General features: G+C 46.2%; 1 protein-coding gene across 3 annotated transcripts in view; it reads right to left on the reverse strand.

Moving 5' to 3' along the window:
• Positions 1-4,662: 4,662 nt before the first annotated feature.
• Positions 4,663-17,867, reverse strand: part of LOC310659070 (solute carrier organic anion transporter family member 1C1-like) — a 31,929-nt gene continuing 18,724 nt past the window's right edge. For 2 of the 3 annotated variants that reach the window (XM_083402041.1, XM_083402042.1), the window contains exons 9-15: positions 16,947-17,111; positions 16,631-16,826; positions 15,624-15,789; positions 14,002-14,177; positions 11,646-11,710; positions 10,417-10,534; positions 4,663-8,166 (exon numbers count right to left, since the gene is read on the reverse strand). In XM_083402041.1, the coding sequence (XP_083258167.1) occupies positions 7,947-8,166; positions 10,417-10,534; positions 11,646-11,710; positions 14,002-14,177; positions 15,624-15,789; positions 16,631-16,826; positions 16,947-17,111 (1,106 nt within the window). In that variant the 3' untranslated portion in view covers positions 4,663-7,946. The remainder of the gene's footprint in view (positions 8,167-10,416; positions 10,535-11,645; positions 11,711-14,001; positions 14,178-15,623; positions 15,790-16,630; positions 16,827-16,946; positions 17,112-17,867) is intronic. The other variant, XR_014502616.1, reaches the window with a different exon arrangement.

Below are 17,867 nucleotides of genomic sequence, written 5' to 3' on the forward strand. Positions count from 1 at the left end.
TCTTAAGACACCTTGGAAGGATGGATCATGTGTGGGGGGAATTTTTGGCCCTCCAGATATTGCTGAACAGCATCTCCCACCAGCCCTAGCAAGCCTGGCAAATGACGAGGCATGATGGGAGCTGTAGTTCAACAGCATCTGGAAGGTCAAAGGTTCCCCACATGCCTGTTCTAATTTAGTCACATGTGTCAGGCAACTCCTTCAGTGGAATCTGGACTGCTTCACCTGGGCTTGTCAATTAAATTTGTAATGCTCTTATGTGAGGAGTCTTATCTATTTTGATGAGTAATTTCCGTCCGATGATAAAGTTGACATCCTGGCATTTCTGTCTTCTGCACTAGCACTAATGAGCCACTAGGATCCTCTGCAGGAAACATCCACAATAACGTTAAACAAAGAAAAATACCTCTCTGCAGACTAGAGACAGAAGTCACACTCTCGGCAAGCAGCTTTACCTCCTTATAGACCTTGATCCCGATTTGAAATGAGCTCCGTCTATCAGAGCACCAGGATAGCTTCAGAAACAAGCCATCAGACTGTCAAGTTAGAATTCAAAAAGTCTTCTGATGGTTGCTCCAAAATAGCACTGGGGAGGTTATATTTTTACAGATGCCAATTCACTTTTCTTTGGGATGTACGTGCTACTACCAGCACTCACACAAAGTCTGAAGAGAGCCTGGGTCCACCAAGTGGCGTAGCATGGGAGGGGTTGCAGGGGTGGTTGTCCAGGGCATAAAATTGTTAGGCGGTGCAAAATCTAAACATCTAGTACTGCCTCAATATAGCTGTGTGTTTCCGTTGCTGGGCTCTGTTGAAAACGGCTTCTCCATAGGAACCAGGAAGTGACCTCTTCAGACAATGGAACGACTCTTCTTTTCTTATCTCTGTTGCTGCAGTCTCCTGGCAGTTGAATGCATATGTGTGCTCTGTTTGTTTCCCTTCGTCCCCACTTCCATGTGGCCCCGGGCACTGGCAACCCATGCTACGCTACTGGGACATTGTCATTTCACAGGAATCCCGGGAATGGTCATAGTGTTGCAAAGGAAGTTTCCAATTTGCAGCTGGCAATTCTAAGCCTTTCTAAGAACTGCAATACATCACAATGTGAGGAGGGGAGCTGTGTTCTGGTAAAGTGGTAGATAACCAATACAACTGTCTTTGGTCTCACACCCTTTGTATCCTGCTCCAGTTTCTGGTTTTGGATTCGTAACTTCTTTGGGTTGCTACTGAACAAAGGTTGGCTAGAAACTGAACCAATGAATAAATGTTCTCTAAGGCTGTTCCTTGCCCCTCGGTTCAAGCTCTCCTGCCGGCATCTCTTGTGCAAGAGGAAATTCCAGGCTCTTTCATTCTTCCAAGTTACTAATGAGAGGGATACATTCCATTCAGCCTACTGTGTGCACATTGTACAATGTTGTGTTTTTAAAAAAACAACATTCAGAAGTAATTTTACAGGACGTTTCATTTGCACTACAGTGTTTTCTGTGGGGCATTTTGGGGTCTTACAGGGAGGGAGGGGTGGATCTGTCAATTTCAGTTGCTCTTACTTCCTCATTTTTTTCAACATTAATTTCAGTTCATCTCCATGTCAGCTGGTGATTTTTTTTAAAAAAGTTTTCATTAGTATTTTTGAGCAAATTTCTCCCAATCCCAATTTTTCATAATACATATTTGCAAAGCAATTTCCCCTAAAACTCGGATGGAGAACTGCACAACAAAACTCAGAGAAGTGCAATTTTCGAATCATACTAGCAGTGGCTTTCCATGTTTTCGGACCAGGAATCTCCCCTATGTCTACTTGGAGATGCTGTGTGGTGAATTCTCTATTTGGCCTCATCCTCTTTTAAAGCCCTCCAAGGGTCTGCATTGTGTGAGCAGTGCTGAAGTCCTTTTCCAATCGCTCAAGACACCTTTTGGAACTCAACCCTTGCTTATTTTTTAACATTTCTGTTCCAACTGTCTGATACCACCCCCCACCCCGCAAAAACAACAACTCTTAAGGCATCTGTAAAAGAAGGGATTAATGAATGATAGAAGGAAAGGGACTATAGGAAGAGGAGATGGAAAGGAAAAGTGCTGGATTCAGGGCAGTGCAAGAGGTTTCCTTACAGGGAGTCAAGCCAAGGGGCCCCAAAATAGTAGTAGTAGTAGTAGTAGTAGTAGTAGTAGTAGTAGCAGTAGTAGTAGTAGCTGTACATGTCCTCCATTCTTCCTCAGTAGCCTGTTGCTGGGAAAAACTGAGGGCACAAGGAGGAGGACGAGATGGTTGACAGTGTTCTTGAAGCTACTAACATGAGTTTGACCAAACTGGGAGGCAGTGGAAGACAGGAGTGCCTGCCGTGTTCTGGTTCATGGGGTTACGAAGAGTCAGACACGACAAAAAGGACAAGAAGGACACTGACAAACTGGAACGTGTCCAGAGGAGGGCAACCAAAATGGTCAAAGGCCTGGAAATGATGCCTTATGAGGAACGGCTAAGGGAGCTGGGCATGTTTAGCCTGGAGAAGAGGAGGTTAAGGGGTGATATGATAGCCATGTTCAAATATATAAAAGGATGTCATATAGAGGAGGGAGAAAGGTTGTTTTCTGCTGCTCCAGAGAAGCGGACACGGAGCAATGGATCCAAACTACAAGAAAGAAGATTCCACCTAAACATTAGGAAGAACTTCCTGACAGTAAGAGCTGTTCGACAGTGGAATTTGCTGCCAAGGAGTGTGGTGGAGTCTCCTTCTTTGGAGGTCTTTAAGCAGAGGCTTGACAACCATATGTCAGGAGTGCTCTGATGGTGTTTCCTGCTTGGCAGGGGGTTGGACTTGATGGCCCTTGTGGTCTCTTCCAACTCTATGATTCTATGATTCTATGAAAATGACTAAACAACAACATCAAAAGTAGTACCTGCTGAGGTACTACTAGACCATTTAAAAAGCAACTGTACCAAAATATATTATTGTGAAAATAAGAAATATTGTGTGTGCATGCCAAATTTTGCCCTCACTCAGGGTGCCATTATACCAAAGTCCGCCCCTGAGAGGGGGAACAGGGTCAGAGGGAAGGGATGGGGGGGGGTGTCTGCTGAGAAGGAGAATTAGAAGAGGCCCTCAAAACAGACATGGGGAAAGGTGGGAGGAGGTCAAGACAGTTAGGCAGTAGGCAGAGGAGTTGGGTACGTTGAGTCGGGAACATGATCTCCTGTTCCTTATTGAATGATTGCATGTTCCTTCTTGCAACATTCCCTAGATAAATATGACTGTTGGTTCCAATAGTTGTGTTTTGTCCTGGATGGATTCCAGGCTAATAAATCTCACTCCACAATCTTACCGCTACCAGCACAGTCCAGCAGATTTAAGGAGGCATCTCCTCCTGTGCTATTCCTCTTATTTATTCAAGCGTTTATAAACTGCCTCCCAATGAATGTTTGCCAAGCACTGTGTGAGGAAAATATTAAATGAACAACATATATAGTAAAAATTAAGTAGGCAGAATCGAACGCACCCATCTTTAAAACATCAGATTATGAGGTTCAATATCAGTATAAAATGGTTGAATCATATTTCTTGGAATGCCCTCAACGGCCTAGGTCTTCAGCTGCTGGTTCGGGAGCCACAGGTGGGCTGTGAGGCCTCACCAGGTGGGTCACAGCTAAGTTGCTGCTGCCATGTTGGATTCTGGCTAAGGCCAAAGGAACACTATTTGCAAATGTCTAGGCTAGGACACATTCATCTGATGAGACACTCGGTTTTTTGATAACCATGCGTGCTGCAATATGGCACGAGAAAAGCATAAGCTATTAAAAAACAACATATTTCTGGCCAGCCACATCTCCCACCTTCATTTATCTAGTCTAGTTTTATGGCTTTCTAGACTTCTCCTAGAGTGCAAAATCACTGCTTTTCAATAGCTTTTCATCTAAGATTAAGTGTAAAAATCACAGTATTTTATTCCCTAACCGTTCCCCATCAATTAAACAAGAAAAAAATGCATTAGGAAATTATCAAAGGGAGGAGAAAATTTCAGTGCAAGTCTCATGGGTGGCATGCAAGCTTTTTGTTTTGCCTTGCTGCCTTTTTCTGTGGCTGGGAGGTGTTTGTGGGTGTCCTTTCATTCTACAAAGCCTCTTTCTTGTCCTCTGCACTCTGCAGCCTTCCTAGGTGCCCATGCTTTGATGAAAGCTCAGGAAAGAATGTCATGATGAGGTAATTCCTCCCATGGGGCTCTTAACTCAGGAAGCTTGAGCAGTTGGGGAGGCCTCAGAGCACCGGACAGAAAGTTCAATGGGAAGAAACACACACACTCACCTTCGGCCACCACACAATGGGAAGCCAAATTCTGAAAAGATTGCACCTTTGATGGAAAAGGGCCGAAAGCCTCTTTGAGATGGGAAGACGACTTTGGAGAAATCAGAGTTCAGCAGTGAGGAGGTGGCACTTACACCCCTTCCTGAGGCCACTCAGGCAGCAGAGAGAGTAGGATTTCTGCCTCCTACCAAAAACCTCCCATGTTTTGGTTCTCTGGTGAAGCAACTCAGGAACATCCTGATGATAGGCTTTCTTGGTTTTCTTTACATCCTCTTTCAGCTTACTCTGTTCTCGGTGCAAAGGCATGCTCAAGATGCATTCTTCTTTGGCATAAACTAGAACAAACCCATGCAAACAACATTCCCCATATTGTCCAAAAGGGTTTTATTCATGCGCATATTTTGCTCTTTAATAAAGTGCTTAGCAGGAGCAAGACAAAGGAGGCTTCACAGAAGGGGAAGAGTGCTCTTGTGCTTGCGGATTCTCACAGGCATCTGTTTGGGCCACCGAGAGAACAGGATGCTGGACTAGATGGGCCATTGGCTGGATCCAGCAAGCTCTTCTTGTGTTCTTATGCCAGTGGATGCAATCCTGCTCCCCACTCCTGTTTACTGAACACATAACAGCTCAATTTTCATGATGTGACGTGGGGACAGCAAAATGGCGAAAGTGAAGAAGTCAGAACATGGAAAAGTACTGATACCCATTGTGGTGGAAATTCCAATTGAGGGCTGCCATTTTGGGCAACATCCCTATGTCCTCTCTGATGCATAGTCAGGTCCTTAGCTTTGATTCTGGGTGGGATGAGTCAAGGGAAGCCTGCTCATTACTCTAGCAACCTCCTGTCTCTCCTTGAGGGAGGGGACAAAGCCCAGGAGTAGGTCATGCGTTTTGCATACGCAAGGTCCCAGGCTGAACTCCTGTTCCCTTTAGCTATAAGGATCTCACTCAGGTGGTCTTTATCACCCCTGCTATCTGTGCTAGAAGAACCATTGGTGTGACTCCATATAAGGCAGCTCTGCATAGCCTTGAAAAAGGACGCAGTCATGCCCCAGAAGTCTTCTATTTCACAGAATCATAGAGTTGTAGAGCTGTAAGGGACCACTAGAGTCATCTAGTCCGAACTCCTGCAACACAGGAATCTTTTGCCCCAGATCAGGACTCAAACGCATGACCCTGAGATTAAAAATCTCATGTTCTACCGACTGAGCTGTCCCAAGGAGGTCTTCTATTTAAAGGATGGAAGCTCATTTTAGTAGTGGTGACTTGGGCTAACTAAGTAGTAGCTTTGTGTGTGTGTGTCCAACAACATTTGAAGGTCCACAGATTTTCCAACTCTGCCAAAATGTTATATAAAAAACCCCGGACCTAGGTCTAGCATCTCAGCAGTTTCTATCTCCAACAACTGTTAATCATGCACATGAAAATCCATTCCCCAGGCTTGTCATATGATTCAGTGATCAGACGCAATTTTGTCCAGCATTTCTCTCTGACGCTAGCGTTAACTAGGCCAGTGGCTGTCAACTGTGACACGGTTGCGTATTATAAACAGAAACAGGTCAGGTAGAGAGATCAGCGATTGAGGAGGTGATTACGCGCGTACAGAAGTTACAGGATCAAAAGGAGTTGGAAACCTGTGCTTGAAGGTATTCACACAATAACCCGTTTTCAAAATATTTTGGCTCTGTGTGGACACTGCACCATAGGAGCTAACTCCAGGAGCCATGGGTGCTTCAGAAGCCACATGAATATAATTGTGGGGGCCGGGCACCCACAAAGTCAATGGCAGCAGTGCTGTCTCCAAGAGAGAAGCAGTTCAGCTGTGCCCTCCGCAGCCAGTGAGCGAGGCACCCTTTTCCCGTGAGTAGCGGGGGCTCAGACATGGAGGCAGAGGCATGTGCAAGTGTGTGCATGTGACACCGCATGTCCACATTATGGTGGTGGGCACCCACAACCCTGAGGGCCAGTTAGCACTCCTGCAATGCACCATGAAGCCTCCACAGAGAGGATCAACACTGAATCAGCTATAAACCTTTGTGGCTGGCATTATCTAGCTGGGTAGGGTTGGGGGTGTGTGGAATTGACTAGGTGGGTCCAATGTTGTAATCCTTGCAGGACAGAATGGTGCCTACTGCCTTGAAGGAGGCAATGGTATTTAAGAAGAAAAACACATTGGAACCGGGAGTTTGTAACACCAACCCCCACCCCACCGCAAACCAAGTAACTGTGTGAGAGATAATACTTGAAACCCATTTCTAAGCATTTACCATGTGAGTAAAATCCACTCTCCGTTAAAAGCTACAGACATTCTCTTTTGTGGCTTCAAGGGCGTGTTCCTGTCATTATCTGGCTCACTGTTTTCCGAAAGTGAGGAGGGCTTCCTGCCCCCCACTCCCACCCCTGGCCCCATAACAAGAAGTAAAAAGCCTCTATCTGTACGGTAGACCTTCTTGTTTGTGGAAGCTGGTCTATTTGGAGAGCTTTTAGCACATGGCGGTAATTTCTCAGGAAATGGAGGTGTTTCTTGACAGAAGCAGCTGCTTTTCCAGTGGGTCACTATAATACGGCTTATGAGGCCCTCTTTCCCATCACTGTAATGAGGCTGAATGATGACTGCTGATCTCTGGAGAATGCTTTGAATAGGGCAGGAAATTGCTTCCCTTCCAAAAAGCGAAAAGGAAAGAAAAAGCATCAAACTTCTGCGGCTGGATAGTCAAGCCAAGAGACCGATTTGCACAGATAATCCGTGCTATAAACGGCAACAGATAGCACAAGGAGTTTTCGCCCCTGTGGCAAAGTTAAAAAGAAGAACCCCACGCATGCGGAGGTCGCTCAGAGATAACAGGGAACCGGTTTGTGGACTTTCAATGAGCGCTTGTGAGTAGGGAGGAAAATGCCCCCCAAATTCAGGGTCACTTAATCCTACCCACCAGCTCTTTAGTTTAACAAGATAAATATAGCTTTCCCTCTAGGTTTGATTTTGGGGGGGGGGCGTTAACACTCCAACCCTGTTGAGGACTGTAGAAGGAAGGGCGATATCTCAGTGGCGGGCATGAGGAATGTTCCATGTTCAGTTCCTGGCACCTCCACGTAGGGCTGGGAACATCTCTTGCCTTCAAACCCTGGAGAGCTGCTGCCAGTCCGCGCAGACAGTACTGGGCTAGATGGACCAGTGGTCCCACATGGTACAAGCGAGCTCCCTTTGCTCCTAAGCAAATGTTTTATATTAGTCTCTCCTCTGTATTTTAAAACTCCCAGCCTCCTTTCCGGCTTCCATAGTGCTCTGCTGCATGAGGAACTTCACATGTAAAGAGGTGCCACACTTAAGGTTTCCTGACGTTACAAAACACAAACAAGCAGCTGCATCACAGTCTTGGGTGTATCATTGGCAAGAGCACCAACCATTCAGTTCTCTCTTGCCCCTCTTCTAGGTGATTGGTGCTCTTGCCACAATGATCTGCTACAAATAACTGGTGCCTTTGCCTGAGAGCGATTGGTGCAGTTTCCCATGATCTGAGCAGGGCTGTATGTATCGAGCTCTGACCACCAGATAGGGCTTTAGTCTGGGTGAGGAACGGCTCATGCTATGGATTGCTCCTGAACGCCCAAACAGCAGCCGCTCGTGCAACGATCCAAACCAGCTTTCCTTTCTCACAAGCGGGTGTCGCCGTTGACGGACGCCTCTACGCAAGAGGTCTCTCCTTTGTTCAGCTCAGGCACTGGCAACTTGGCGGCAGACAGCTCACAGTTTTGGGTTGCCGTTGCCTCTTCCCCACCTCGTCTGAATCGCTTCGCAATTAAAACGCAGAGGACGATGTACAGAAGGCAGGTTGCACCTCTTATCGAGAGAAGGAATCCCACATAGACGTTCCTAGAAGTAGGGTAGACAGAACAGCTCAGTGCAACAGAACTTAAGGAAGAACAAAAGAAGTCATTTAGCTGGGCTAGGGCCATTCCACTCCTCCAATGGAGATCACTTGGGGGACACCCCAATTTGACGTATGCCTTGGGTGTTTCCTGCTGGTTGGCTTCACCCTTAGAGAAACTGTGTGGCTTATCCCAATGCCTATGGCCAAAACCTACACATCTGTAACCAATAAAGTTGTGGCCTCATTTGATCCCATAAAACCAACATCCTGTGTACTGTCTAGTTTGGTGGTTTTCAACCAATGTGCTGTGGCACCCTGGGGTGCCTTGAATGATGGTCAGAGCTGCCATGGGCAACGCTGGCCTCTATCCCTCTTTCCTTCCCTCCCTCCTCTGATGCCCTCTCTTGTCTCTGCCCCCCAAAGGCTTGCTTGGCTGTTTGTTGCAGCAGCCCTGGCTACAAGCTCGCCAGGCAAATGGTGCCTCTGGGGCTGGCCAAGGGGTGCTTCCCAGGCCCTTGTGGGGCAGTGTGAGGAGGCACTTCTCTTTGGGGTGGGGGGGGGGAGCTCAGAGACCAGGGATGGCAGCAGCGGCTGCCCAGAGGATTCCCAAGGAGAGGGGAGAAGAGAGGGGACTGAGGGAACACTCTAGGGCATGAGTAAGCAAACTAAGGCCTGGGGGCCGGATCTGGCCCAATCACCTTCTAAATCCGGCCCGCGGACAGTCTGGGAATCAGCATGTTTTTACATGAGTAGAATGTGTCCTTTTATTTAAAACGCATCTCTGGGTTATTTGTGGGGCATAGGAATTCGTTCATTCCCCCCCCCCCAAAAAAAAAAAATAGTCTGGCCCCCCACAAGGTCTGAGGGACTGTGGACCGGCCCCCTGCTGAAAAAGTTTGCTGACTCCTGCTCTAGGGCATTTGAAAAAGGGTGAGGGGCTGCCGGCTCTGCAGGAAAGGGGTGACATAACTGGGCTCCTGAGCCCCACAGGGGTGCCGCAGAAAGAATGTAGTTGATCAAGGGAGCCATAGACTCAAAAAGGTTGAAAACGTCTGGTGTAGTTATTTAACTCCCAGAGAACTGGGTGGTTAAAGGGCCTTGAACCACAAACAGTGTAACAAAACTTAAGGAAGAACAAAACAAGCCATTTAGCACTTTGGGGAGAGGGGTGACATCTTTGAGAATTAAAAGAATTCAAAGCAGTTCATGGTTAATCTACCCCGAAGAAAGTGGAGCAGGGAAGGTGCCAAAGGAACTCATTCTGGATAGCTTCAGTTGGTTGGAGCGTGGTGCTCATAATGCCAAGGCTGCAGGTTCAATCCCCTTATTGGACAGCTGTATATACCTGAATTGCAGGGGAGTTGGACTGGATGATCAGAGTCCCTTCCAGCTTTACAATGTGATTCTATAATGACCAGTTGGTTTCTTCTATATGCAATTACCCAGCAGCTGCCAATGTGGGGTACTGGTCAGTGGCGTAGCGTGGGTTGTCAGCACCCGGGGCAAGGCAAGTAATTTGCGCCCCCTAACCCGGGGCAAGGCAAGTAATTTGCACGCCCCCCCCCCCGCTGCACTGTCCCTCCCCCAGATAGCCCCTCGCTCTCTCTCCGCAGCGCACCACATGCCTGGCACCCCCCCCCCTCCACAGTGGGCGGCGACCTGGCGGCTCGGATCGGATTCGCACAGCCAGCACTGCAGTGAGAGAGAGTGAGTGAGCCAGGTAGGGGCAGAGAGCTGCGCCCGGTGCGGCTGGCCCCCCCTGCACCCCCCACACTATGCCACTGGTAGTGGTTACAGTGCTGGACCAGGACCAGGGAAAGCAGAGTTCAAATTCCCACCCAGCCATGAAGCTCATTGAGTTACCTTTACCTACTGCTCACTCACAACCTCTCCTTCCTCACTGGGTTGTTATGCGGATAAAATGAGGAATTTTGTTCTCTGCATTGTGAAGTTGTATGAAAGGCAGCATCTTAATATCTTATCCCAATAAATCAATGAGAATAAAGTGTTTTGTTTTTTTGAAGCTTCTTTCTTGGGACAGGCTGGGAGAAGCAAGCTATATGATTGAGACCGTTTAAGAGGTTTAGAAACAGGGAGGGAAACTAACTTCAACTGCCTTGCATATTAGTAAGATGAACCAACCCTCACGTCTTAAATAAATGCCGTAGGAGTTTCCTCTCCCCCTGAGAAAGCTGAGAATGCTTGCACGAAAATTGAGAGGGAATCTCAGCTCAGCTCCCGTTGAGACTCACCTGAACATCTCTGTGCTGTATGCTCTGCAAGAACCCGATTCACCACAGCTTTTCACACCCCATTTCAAGCAGGTTGTATCAATCAAAGCTCCAAAATAAAGAGGGGCAGGAAGTCCGCCTGAAAAGAAGAACCACCAGCAGTGACATGAGCCTGGCTCGTGGGCAACGTGGGTTTTTTCAGCGAGAGTCAGAAAACAGCCAGTGCTTCATGGTAGAACTTCATATGCAGAAAGTCTTGAGACTTAATTCCCGACTTATCCAGTTTTTTAAAAACAACAAGAAGAAGAGGGATAGAGTACCACAGAGGCTGCCCCGGAAGAGAAGGGATCTTTGATATCAGTGTCATATACAGTCATACCTCAGGTTGAAGTAGCTTCGGGATGAATATTTTCGGGCTGCGCTCCACGGCGACCCGGAAGTAATGGAGCACGTTACTTCCAGGTTTTGCTGCTCACGCATGCGCAGATGCTCAAAATGACATCATGCGCATGTGCAGAAGCAGTGAATTGCGACCCGCGCATGCACAGACGCGTGGACGCGGGTTGCATTCGCTTCAGGATGCGAATGGGGCTCTGGAACGGATCCTGTTCACATCCAGAGGTACAGTGGTACCTTGGGTTAAGTACTTAATTCATTCTGGAGGTCCGTTCTTAATCTGAAACTGTTCTTAACCTGAAGCACCACTTTAGCTAATGGGGCCTCCTGCTGCCACCACGCTGCCGGAACGCGATTTCTGTACTCATCCTGAAGCAAAGTAATATTTTTTGCTTCAGTAATCTTAACCCAAAGTAATATTTCTCGGTTAGCGGAGTCTGTAACCTGAAGCGTATGTAACCTGATGCGTATGTAACCCGAGGTACGACTGTATATGGAAAAGCATTCCCACTACTCTGCAGACTTGGTGTCATCTTTGCCCTTAACTTTAGAACACGCTACCTGGAAGCCTGTTTAAAGCAGTGGTCGCCATTGTGGTCACCACCCATGGGTCCTTTTGTGCCTTCAGAGGCCTTGCCTGGCACCCACAGCATTCCGTCTCTCCCCCCCACCCAGAATTAGCCTTCCAAAAAGCAGTGTATTGTAGGACGTCGGACCGCTGCCTGAAGCCCTGGAGAGCAGCTGCCAGTCAGTGTAGACAATACTGAGGTATATTGACCTACGTAGAAGGCAGCTCCTTTTGTTCTTCGTATGTTTCTGATCTTCAAACAAAAGGAAAGGGAAGAAACATTTACCCAGTGTCCTTCCACAGAAAGCTTCGAAGCCGACAGCAAGGGATTTTAATTCTGGTGAAACCGATCTGGAAAAAAACAGGATGCAGAAGTTCAAAAAATTCCCTTCGACATTAATCAGATACACTTTGCTACAATGGCTGCAGTCCAGAAACATTGAAATAAACGGAATGTCGTGGCTCAAAAGGATATGGGGTTGTGCAAGCTGCAGAGCGTTAAATAACTGGAACTGCAAATTTTCAAGGGCAAGACTTACACCTCTCTTGTTAAAAACCAATCAATCCACAGGAATTAAAGAGGCCCAAATGTAGATTGATCCAAATGTGCAGAATTTGAAAATCCACAGAAATTATTTCGATAATGCTGTTGTTGTTTTGTTCCATGTATTTATTTAGCAAGATTTATATAATGCTTAATTAAAAAAAAAAAACCCAACTCTAAGTGGTTTACACAAAATGGTAATAATATTGTTATTATAAAATATAAAATTATTTTTATTATTTTATTTTATTATAAAATAAAACACTTTTTTTAAAAAAAAAAAGTCTGCGTAATGAAATTATCAAAATATAGATAAAATCTACAGCTTTGAGAAGAAAGGTCTATGATGAAATTTCAAACAGATTCCTCCCAGGCTTGGAACATACATTACGCGGCACTTGTAAAAGTGTTAATTCCACAAATCAAAGTGCTTTAAGAGGCAAGTGTGGGATAAGTCAACCCTTCCAGCACATTCGTTCCAAGCTCTTGATGTCTTTATACATTAGCAGTAACATCTTGATTTTGTCCCAGTAACAAAGCAGCAGCCAGTCTAGAATTTTGCTCAGTAGCAAATTGCCCAACTCATGAGAGGAGAAGACTCCCTGGAAAAGACCCTGATGTTGGGAAAGATGGAGGGCACAAGGAGAAGGGGACGACAGAGGATGAGATGGTTGGCCAGTGTTCTCAAAGCCACTAATATGAGTTTGACCAAACTGCGGGAGGCAGTGGAAGACAGGAGTGCCTGGCGTGCTCTGGTCCAGGGGGTCACGAAGAGTCGGACATGACCAAACGATTAAACAACAACAAAGCAAATTGGCAGACACTGCAAATCTTTGACAGCAGAGATGCAATATGTTCCCACAGCAGCCTTCCACGCTAACTACACTTTCCAGACCAAGTGTAATGGAACAGAGAACAATTTAGCCGTTGCCTTGTGCCAGAGCCTTGAAGAATACAACTAAAAATGACCAAAGCACTCAATATATGTACTTGAACACAGCAAACCGGCAGCTTAAAACAGCCAAAACAGCAATAGGAAGCCCCATCACAGGCCTAAGTACCATGGTGACAGCCAACATTAGTGGAACCAGACTGAAGAATACCACCAGCAGCAGTAGCAAATAAAAGATGTTAAAATCATTCCAAGGCTTGAAGCAAAAGGCTCTGCCCAGTGCCCAGGAAAGATGTCAAAGTGAACACCTGGTGGGCCTCTTTGCTGGGAGCCACCACTGAAAAGGCCCTGTCTCATGTTGCAAGCCTCCTGGCTTGCCTCTTAACTATTGGTGCTATTTCCAAGCATGTCTGAGCCGGGGCAGCTGGGGAGAGGCAGGCAGACAGACAGGTAGGAGAAGCATGCAGTGGGGGCAGGAGGCAGGCAAGCAGGCAAAAACTTCTTGTGAGCACACAGGTAGCAAGAGGTGAGCGAGTGGCCAGTTGGGAAGGGGAGGCCTGCACTTGGTTGTGCATGGCAGAGAAGATGCGCTCCACAGCAACTCAATCCTATGCTCTAAAAGAGCACCTTTGAATATGAACCTTGGGGCCCTGGTAGTTTTGTAGAAGATTTTTGGAATCCTGATTGTAAATGCCTTTAGGAAAAGGAGAGCCAATGTGGTGTAGTGGTTAAGAGCGGTAGTCTCGTAATCTGGTGAACCGGGTTCGCTTCCCTGCTCCTCCACATGCAGCTGCTGGGTGACCTTGGGCCAGTCACACTTCTCTGAAGTCTCTCAGCCCCACTCACCTCACAGAGTGTTTGTTGTGGGGGAGGAAGGGAAAGGAGAATGTTAGCCGCTTTGAGACTCCTTAGGGTAGTGATAAAGCAGGATATCAAATCCAAACTTTTCTTCTAGCAAAACGGCTTTATTTTGTCCTAGATTTCAGCTGCAAGCATTCAGATTTTCAGTGATGCACCCCCCGCCAATGTTGGCTACAATTATTATCATTATTTTCAAGCAGAAATTGGCACCTTTTTTGCAATCCAGGGGCATTCTGCAAAAGCAACCTCTGAAATACAGGAGATTTGATGAACTATGCTGCTGAGCTGACCTGCCCCAAAACTTGATGGAGACAAACAGGGGGATTTTTTAAAAAATGTGCTCACCTGAACATAATCATGTACGTCGGAGTTCCTCCCAAGGAAAAACCAAACGCAAATAAGAACGTCAAGGCTAAGAAATAAGGGAACCTTTTAGTACAGCTATCCCTTGGGCATTGACCCAAAACTGCCGATAGATTTCCAGGACCCGAAACTCCCACACAACTGCAATTGTGAAATACCTGCGAGAGAGAAGAGGGTGTGCGTCATTATCAGGGTGCTTTGCATTTTTTCACATTCCGCACCTCCGCTCCCTGTGGATTTTCCCCTGTGGGCAAAACATGTGGTACAAGATGTCCTGAACCCCCTGCAGTCTATCTAGTTGAAATGAAATACTTTATTGTCACTTGTACAACTTGTATACAGTGAGATTACACAAGCACCCCCCACTCAGCTCTCTTAGTCTTAATTCTCCTCGTTTACTGACGCACACCCACCAAACCCAAAAGTCAGTTGCCCTGTTGTTATCTTTTCATTCAGCAGCCTAACAGCCCACGGATAGAAGCTGTTCTTTGCCCTGTTGGTGTGACTAATCATGCTTCTATATTTTCTGCCCGAGGGCAGGAGATCAAGAAAGTGCCAGCCAGGGTGTGAATCATCCCTGAGAATTTTCCTCACTCTCCTGAGGCAACGTTCTTCCGCTATTTCATCCAGTGGATTCACGGGACAGTCCATAATATCTTGTGCTGTATTCACCACCCTCTGTAGGCACTTCCTATCAATTGATGTCAAACCAGCGTACCACACCGTGATGCAGTATGAAAGGACACTTTCTATTGTGGTAGAAGGAGATCATCAAATGTTGATTGACATCGTTCTTCCGCAATACTCTGAGGAGATGGAGTCTCTGCTGGGCTTTCTTAGCCACCTGGGTTGTATTGATTTTCCAAGTAAGGTCTTCACAGAGATAAACTCCTAGGAATTTAAAGGAAGAGACTCTCTCCACACAGCCCTCCCCGATGTACAGTGAGGCTAGTTCTCCTCCTTTCCTCCAAAAGTCCAACACCATCTCCTTTGTGTTGCTGATATTAAGGTGCAAGTTAATATTTGACATATTCCAGAGCCAAAATAGAGAGAACTATACAGCATATCTGCCAACTGTCCTGTTTTAATCACAGAAGCCAATCCCAGCTTCTGTTTGCATCCCAAGATATCCCCTTTCTTTGGTCTGGTATTCTGGCACAAGTCCTCATGCCGGAACGCCGGACCAAGTGACCCTCACTATGGTGCAAGTCAGCAGGGCTGCCAGAGGGTAGGATCCAATACAAAGGATTAAAAATTCAAGAAAGGAGCTTCCGACCAAACTTTAGGAAGAACCTCCTGACAGCAAGAGCTGTTTAGCAGTCAAATGTACTGCACCTCAGAAGGTGGCGGACTCTCTTTCATCGGAAGGTTTTAAGCTGAGGTTGGATGTTTCCTGCTTGGCAGGGGGTTGGACTCGATGGCCCTTGTGGTCTCTTCCAACTTTATGATTCTATGATTCTATGGATGCCCATCTGTCAGGGAGTCTCTAGCTGTGATTTCTGCGTTGTGCCAAATGACACCGGTAGTCTCTTCCAACTCTATACAATCCTACGAACACATGAACCTCTTAAGAAGCAAACCTACAAACGGATATCTGCGCTTACCATATCTTTTCCACTTCCCACTGATGCTTTGCAGCCAGCTAAACATGCGCTCATGTAGGTGACCCCGTTGCTTCCACAAACGGGATCCCAGTGGCTTGCATCACAGCTGCAGTCAGAGTTGCAGGCAGCTAACGACACTTCCTTAGAGAAGGATGGTTCTTTGATGCTAAAGGGAACAGAAGCAAAGCCTTCAGGGAAAAGGAAAACAAGGCCAACACACACATATACACAGTCAGTTGGGTGGGGTACAAGCAATAAATTGCTGTTGTTGTTATATCTGCATTTTGGCAAAGCATGTTTTCTCAAATATAACCCATTTTTGCATGTTAGTTTCACCAATTTATCTTATGCAACAAAATTCATATACCACCTGATAGCGATGAAACCTGGGCAGTTCTCAACCTGTGGGTCCCCAGATGTTGTTGGACTACAACTCCCATCATCCCTGAGCTCTGGCCGTGCTAGCTAGGGATGATGGGAGTTGTAGTTCAACAACATCTGGGGACCCACAGGTTGGGAAAGGCTGCAAAGTGGTTGACAAAAAAGCAAAACATCAGTAAAAGATAGTTAGCATGCATTCTTATGCACATTTTTACCCTCCTATATGCTCTGAGCCCGGTTTTGGCTGGGGAGGGCGGGAAATAAATAAATAAATAAATAAATAATACTGAAATGCATTGTAAAATTCAGAGTGGCACTATGTTGGCTGCATGTTAGTTCTCATGTATGTTTGGGTAAGTTCCAGCCAGGTAGATTCACCATTAAATGTGAACTTAGGAGACCGTAGATGAGTAGATGATCAACAAGTAGGCAGCAGAGGAACAGGCATGAAGAGACATCCCCAGCAGATGGTACTCAGTTAGATCATTATTCTTTATTAAATTTGTATATCACCCATCATCTGAAGATCACAGGGCAGTTCACAACATAAAATGCACCAACGGTCTGAGTCAGTATAATATAGAATCTCCCACCCCAAAGTCCCAAAAATAAATAAGGCAACTTACCCGGAGTAGTTGATGTTCAAGCCAGCCACCTGAAGGTCATTGCAGTTGAATGCAAAGTAAAGCAGATTAAGTAGGAAGGTAATCATAAAAGTGACACAGGCAAACTTCGCCATAGTTGTCACTTGCATCTTGAACTTCTTGATGATAAAACCTCCAAGGAACAGTCCCACAATTGTAGCAGGTAAAAGCAGCACACCTAGAAAAAGAAAAGGGGACATTGACATAGGTTGCATGTGCTCACACACACACACACACACACACACACACTTACCCCAGCAAGCCAGAAACGCAACAACAAAGAGAGGAGTTTACGTACCAATATAAAAGATGGCGTTTGAAACAGGTATGTTAAATTGCTGTTCCATAAACTTTGGCTCATATGTTATCATGCCAACGACAGAATTGTACAGAAGGACAATGAGGAGTAAATAGACCAGGAAGATAGTGTTTCCAAGTAGCTTCTTCAAAGTGGGGAAGAAATCTGGAAAGGAAATATAATATATCCATATCTAAAATAAACATCAGCAAGTGTATTCGCAGAGGAAAGGCTTATGATCATCTCTATCGTCACCCACGGGATCAAAAGCCATTCCTGATTCTGTCTACTGCTGAGCCTAATTTACATTGCCTTGATTTGTGTGTGTGTGTTCAGATTTGTAACTTCAGATCTACAGTGGTACCTCAGGTTAAGAACTTAATTCATTCTGGAGGCCCGTTCTTAACCTGAAACTGTTCTTAACCTGAGGTACCACTTTAGCTAATGGGGCCTCCCACTGCTGCCGCACAATTTCTGCTCTCATCCTGAAGCAAAGTTATTAACCCGAGTTACTATTTCTGGGTTAGCGGAGTCTGTAACCTGAAGCGTCTGTAACCTGAAGCGTCTGTAACCCAAGGTACCACTGTAGTTGCGCATTGTACAGATGGGAGAGACGAACGCAGTGTGTAAAATGGTTCCCATTCAGCAAATTGTTAGTTAACTCTTCTTAATGACTTTTAAGTGAAAAATGTTAAGGATATGATCTGTAGTCAAAATCTGAGAAGACCTCCTTGGAGGATGGAGCCCATGGCAGATACCAGCATGTACCGGGAACCAGGGCAACTTGAGAGGAATCCTGGGACCACAATTCATAGAATCATAGAATCATAGAGTTGGAAGAGACCACAAGGGCCATCGAGTCCAACCCCCTGCCAAGCAGGAAACACCATCAGAGCACTCCTGACATATGGTTGTCAAGCC

The sequence above is a fragment of the Podarcis tiliguerta genome (genome assembly GCF_965153285.1).
Source record: "Podarcis tiliguerta genome assembly, chromosome: 10".
Lineage (NCBI taxonomy): Eukaryota > Metazoa > Chordata > Lepidosauria > Squamata > Lacertidae > Podarcis > Podarcis tiliguerta.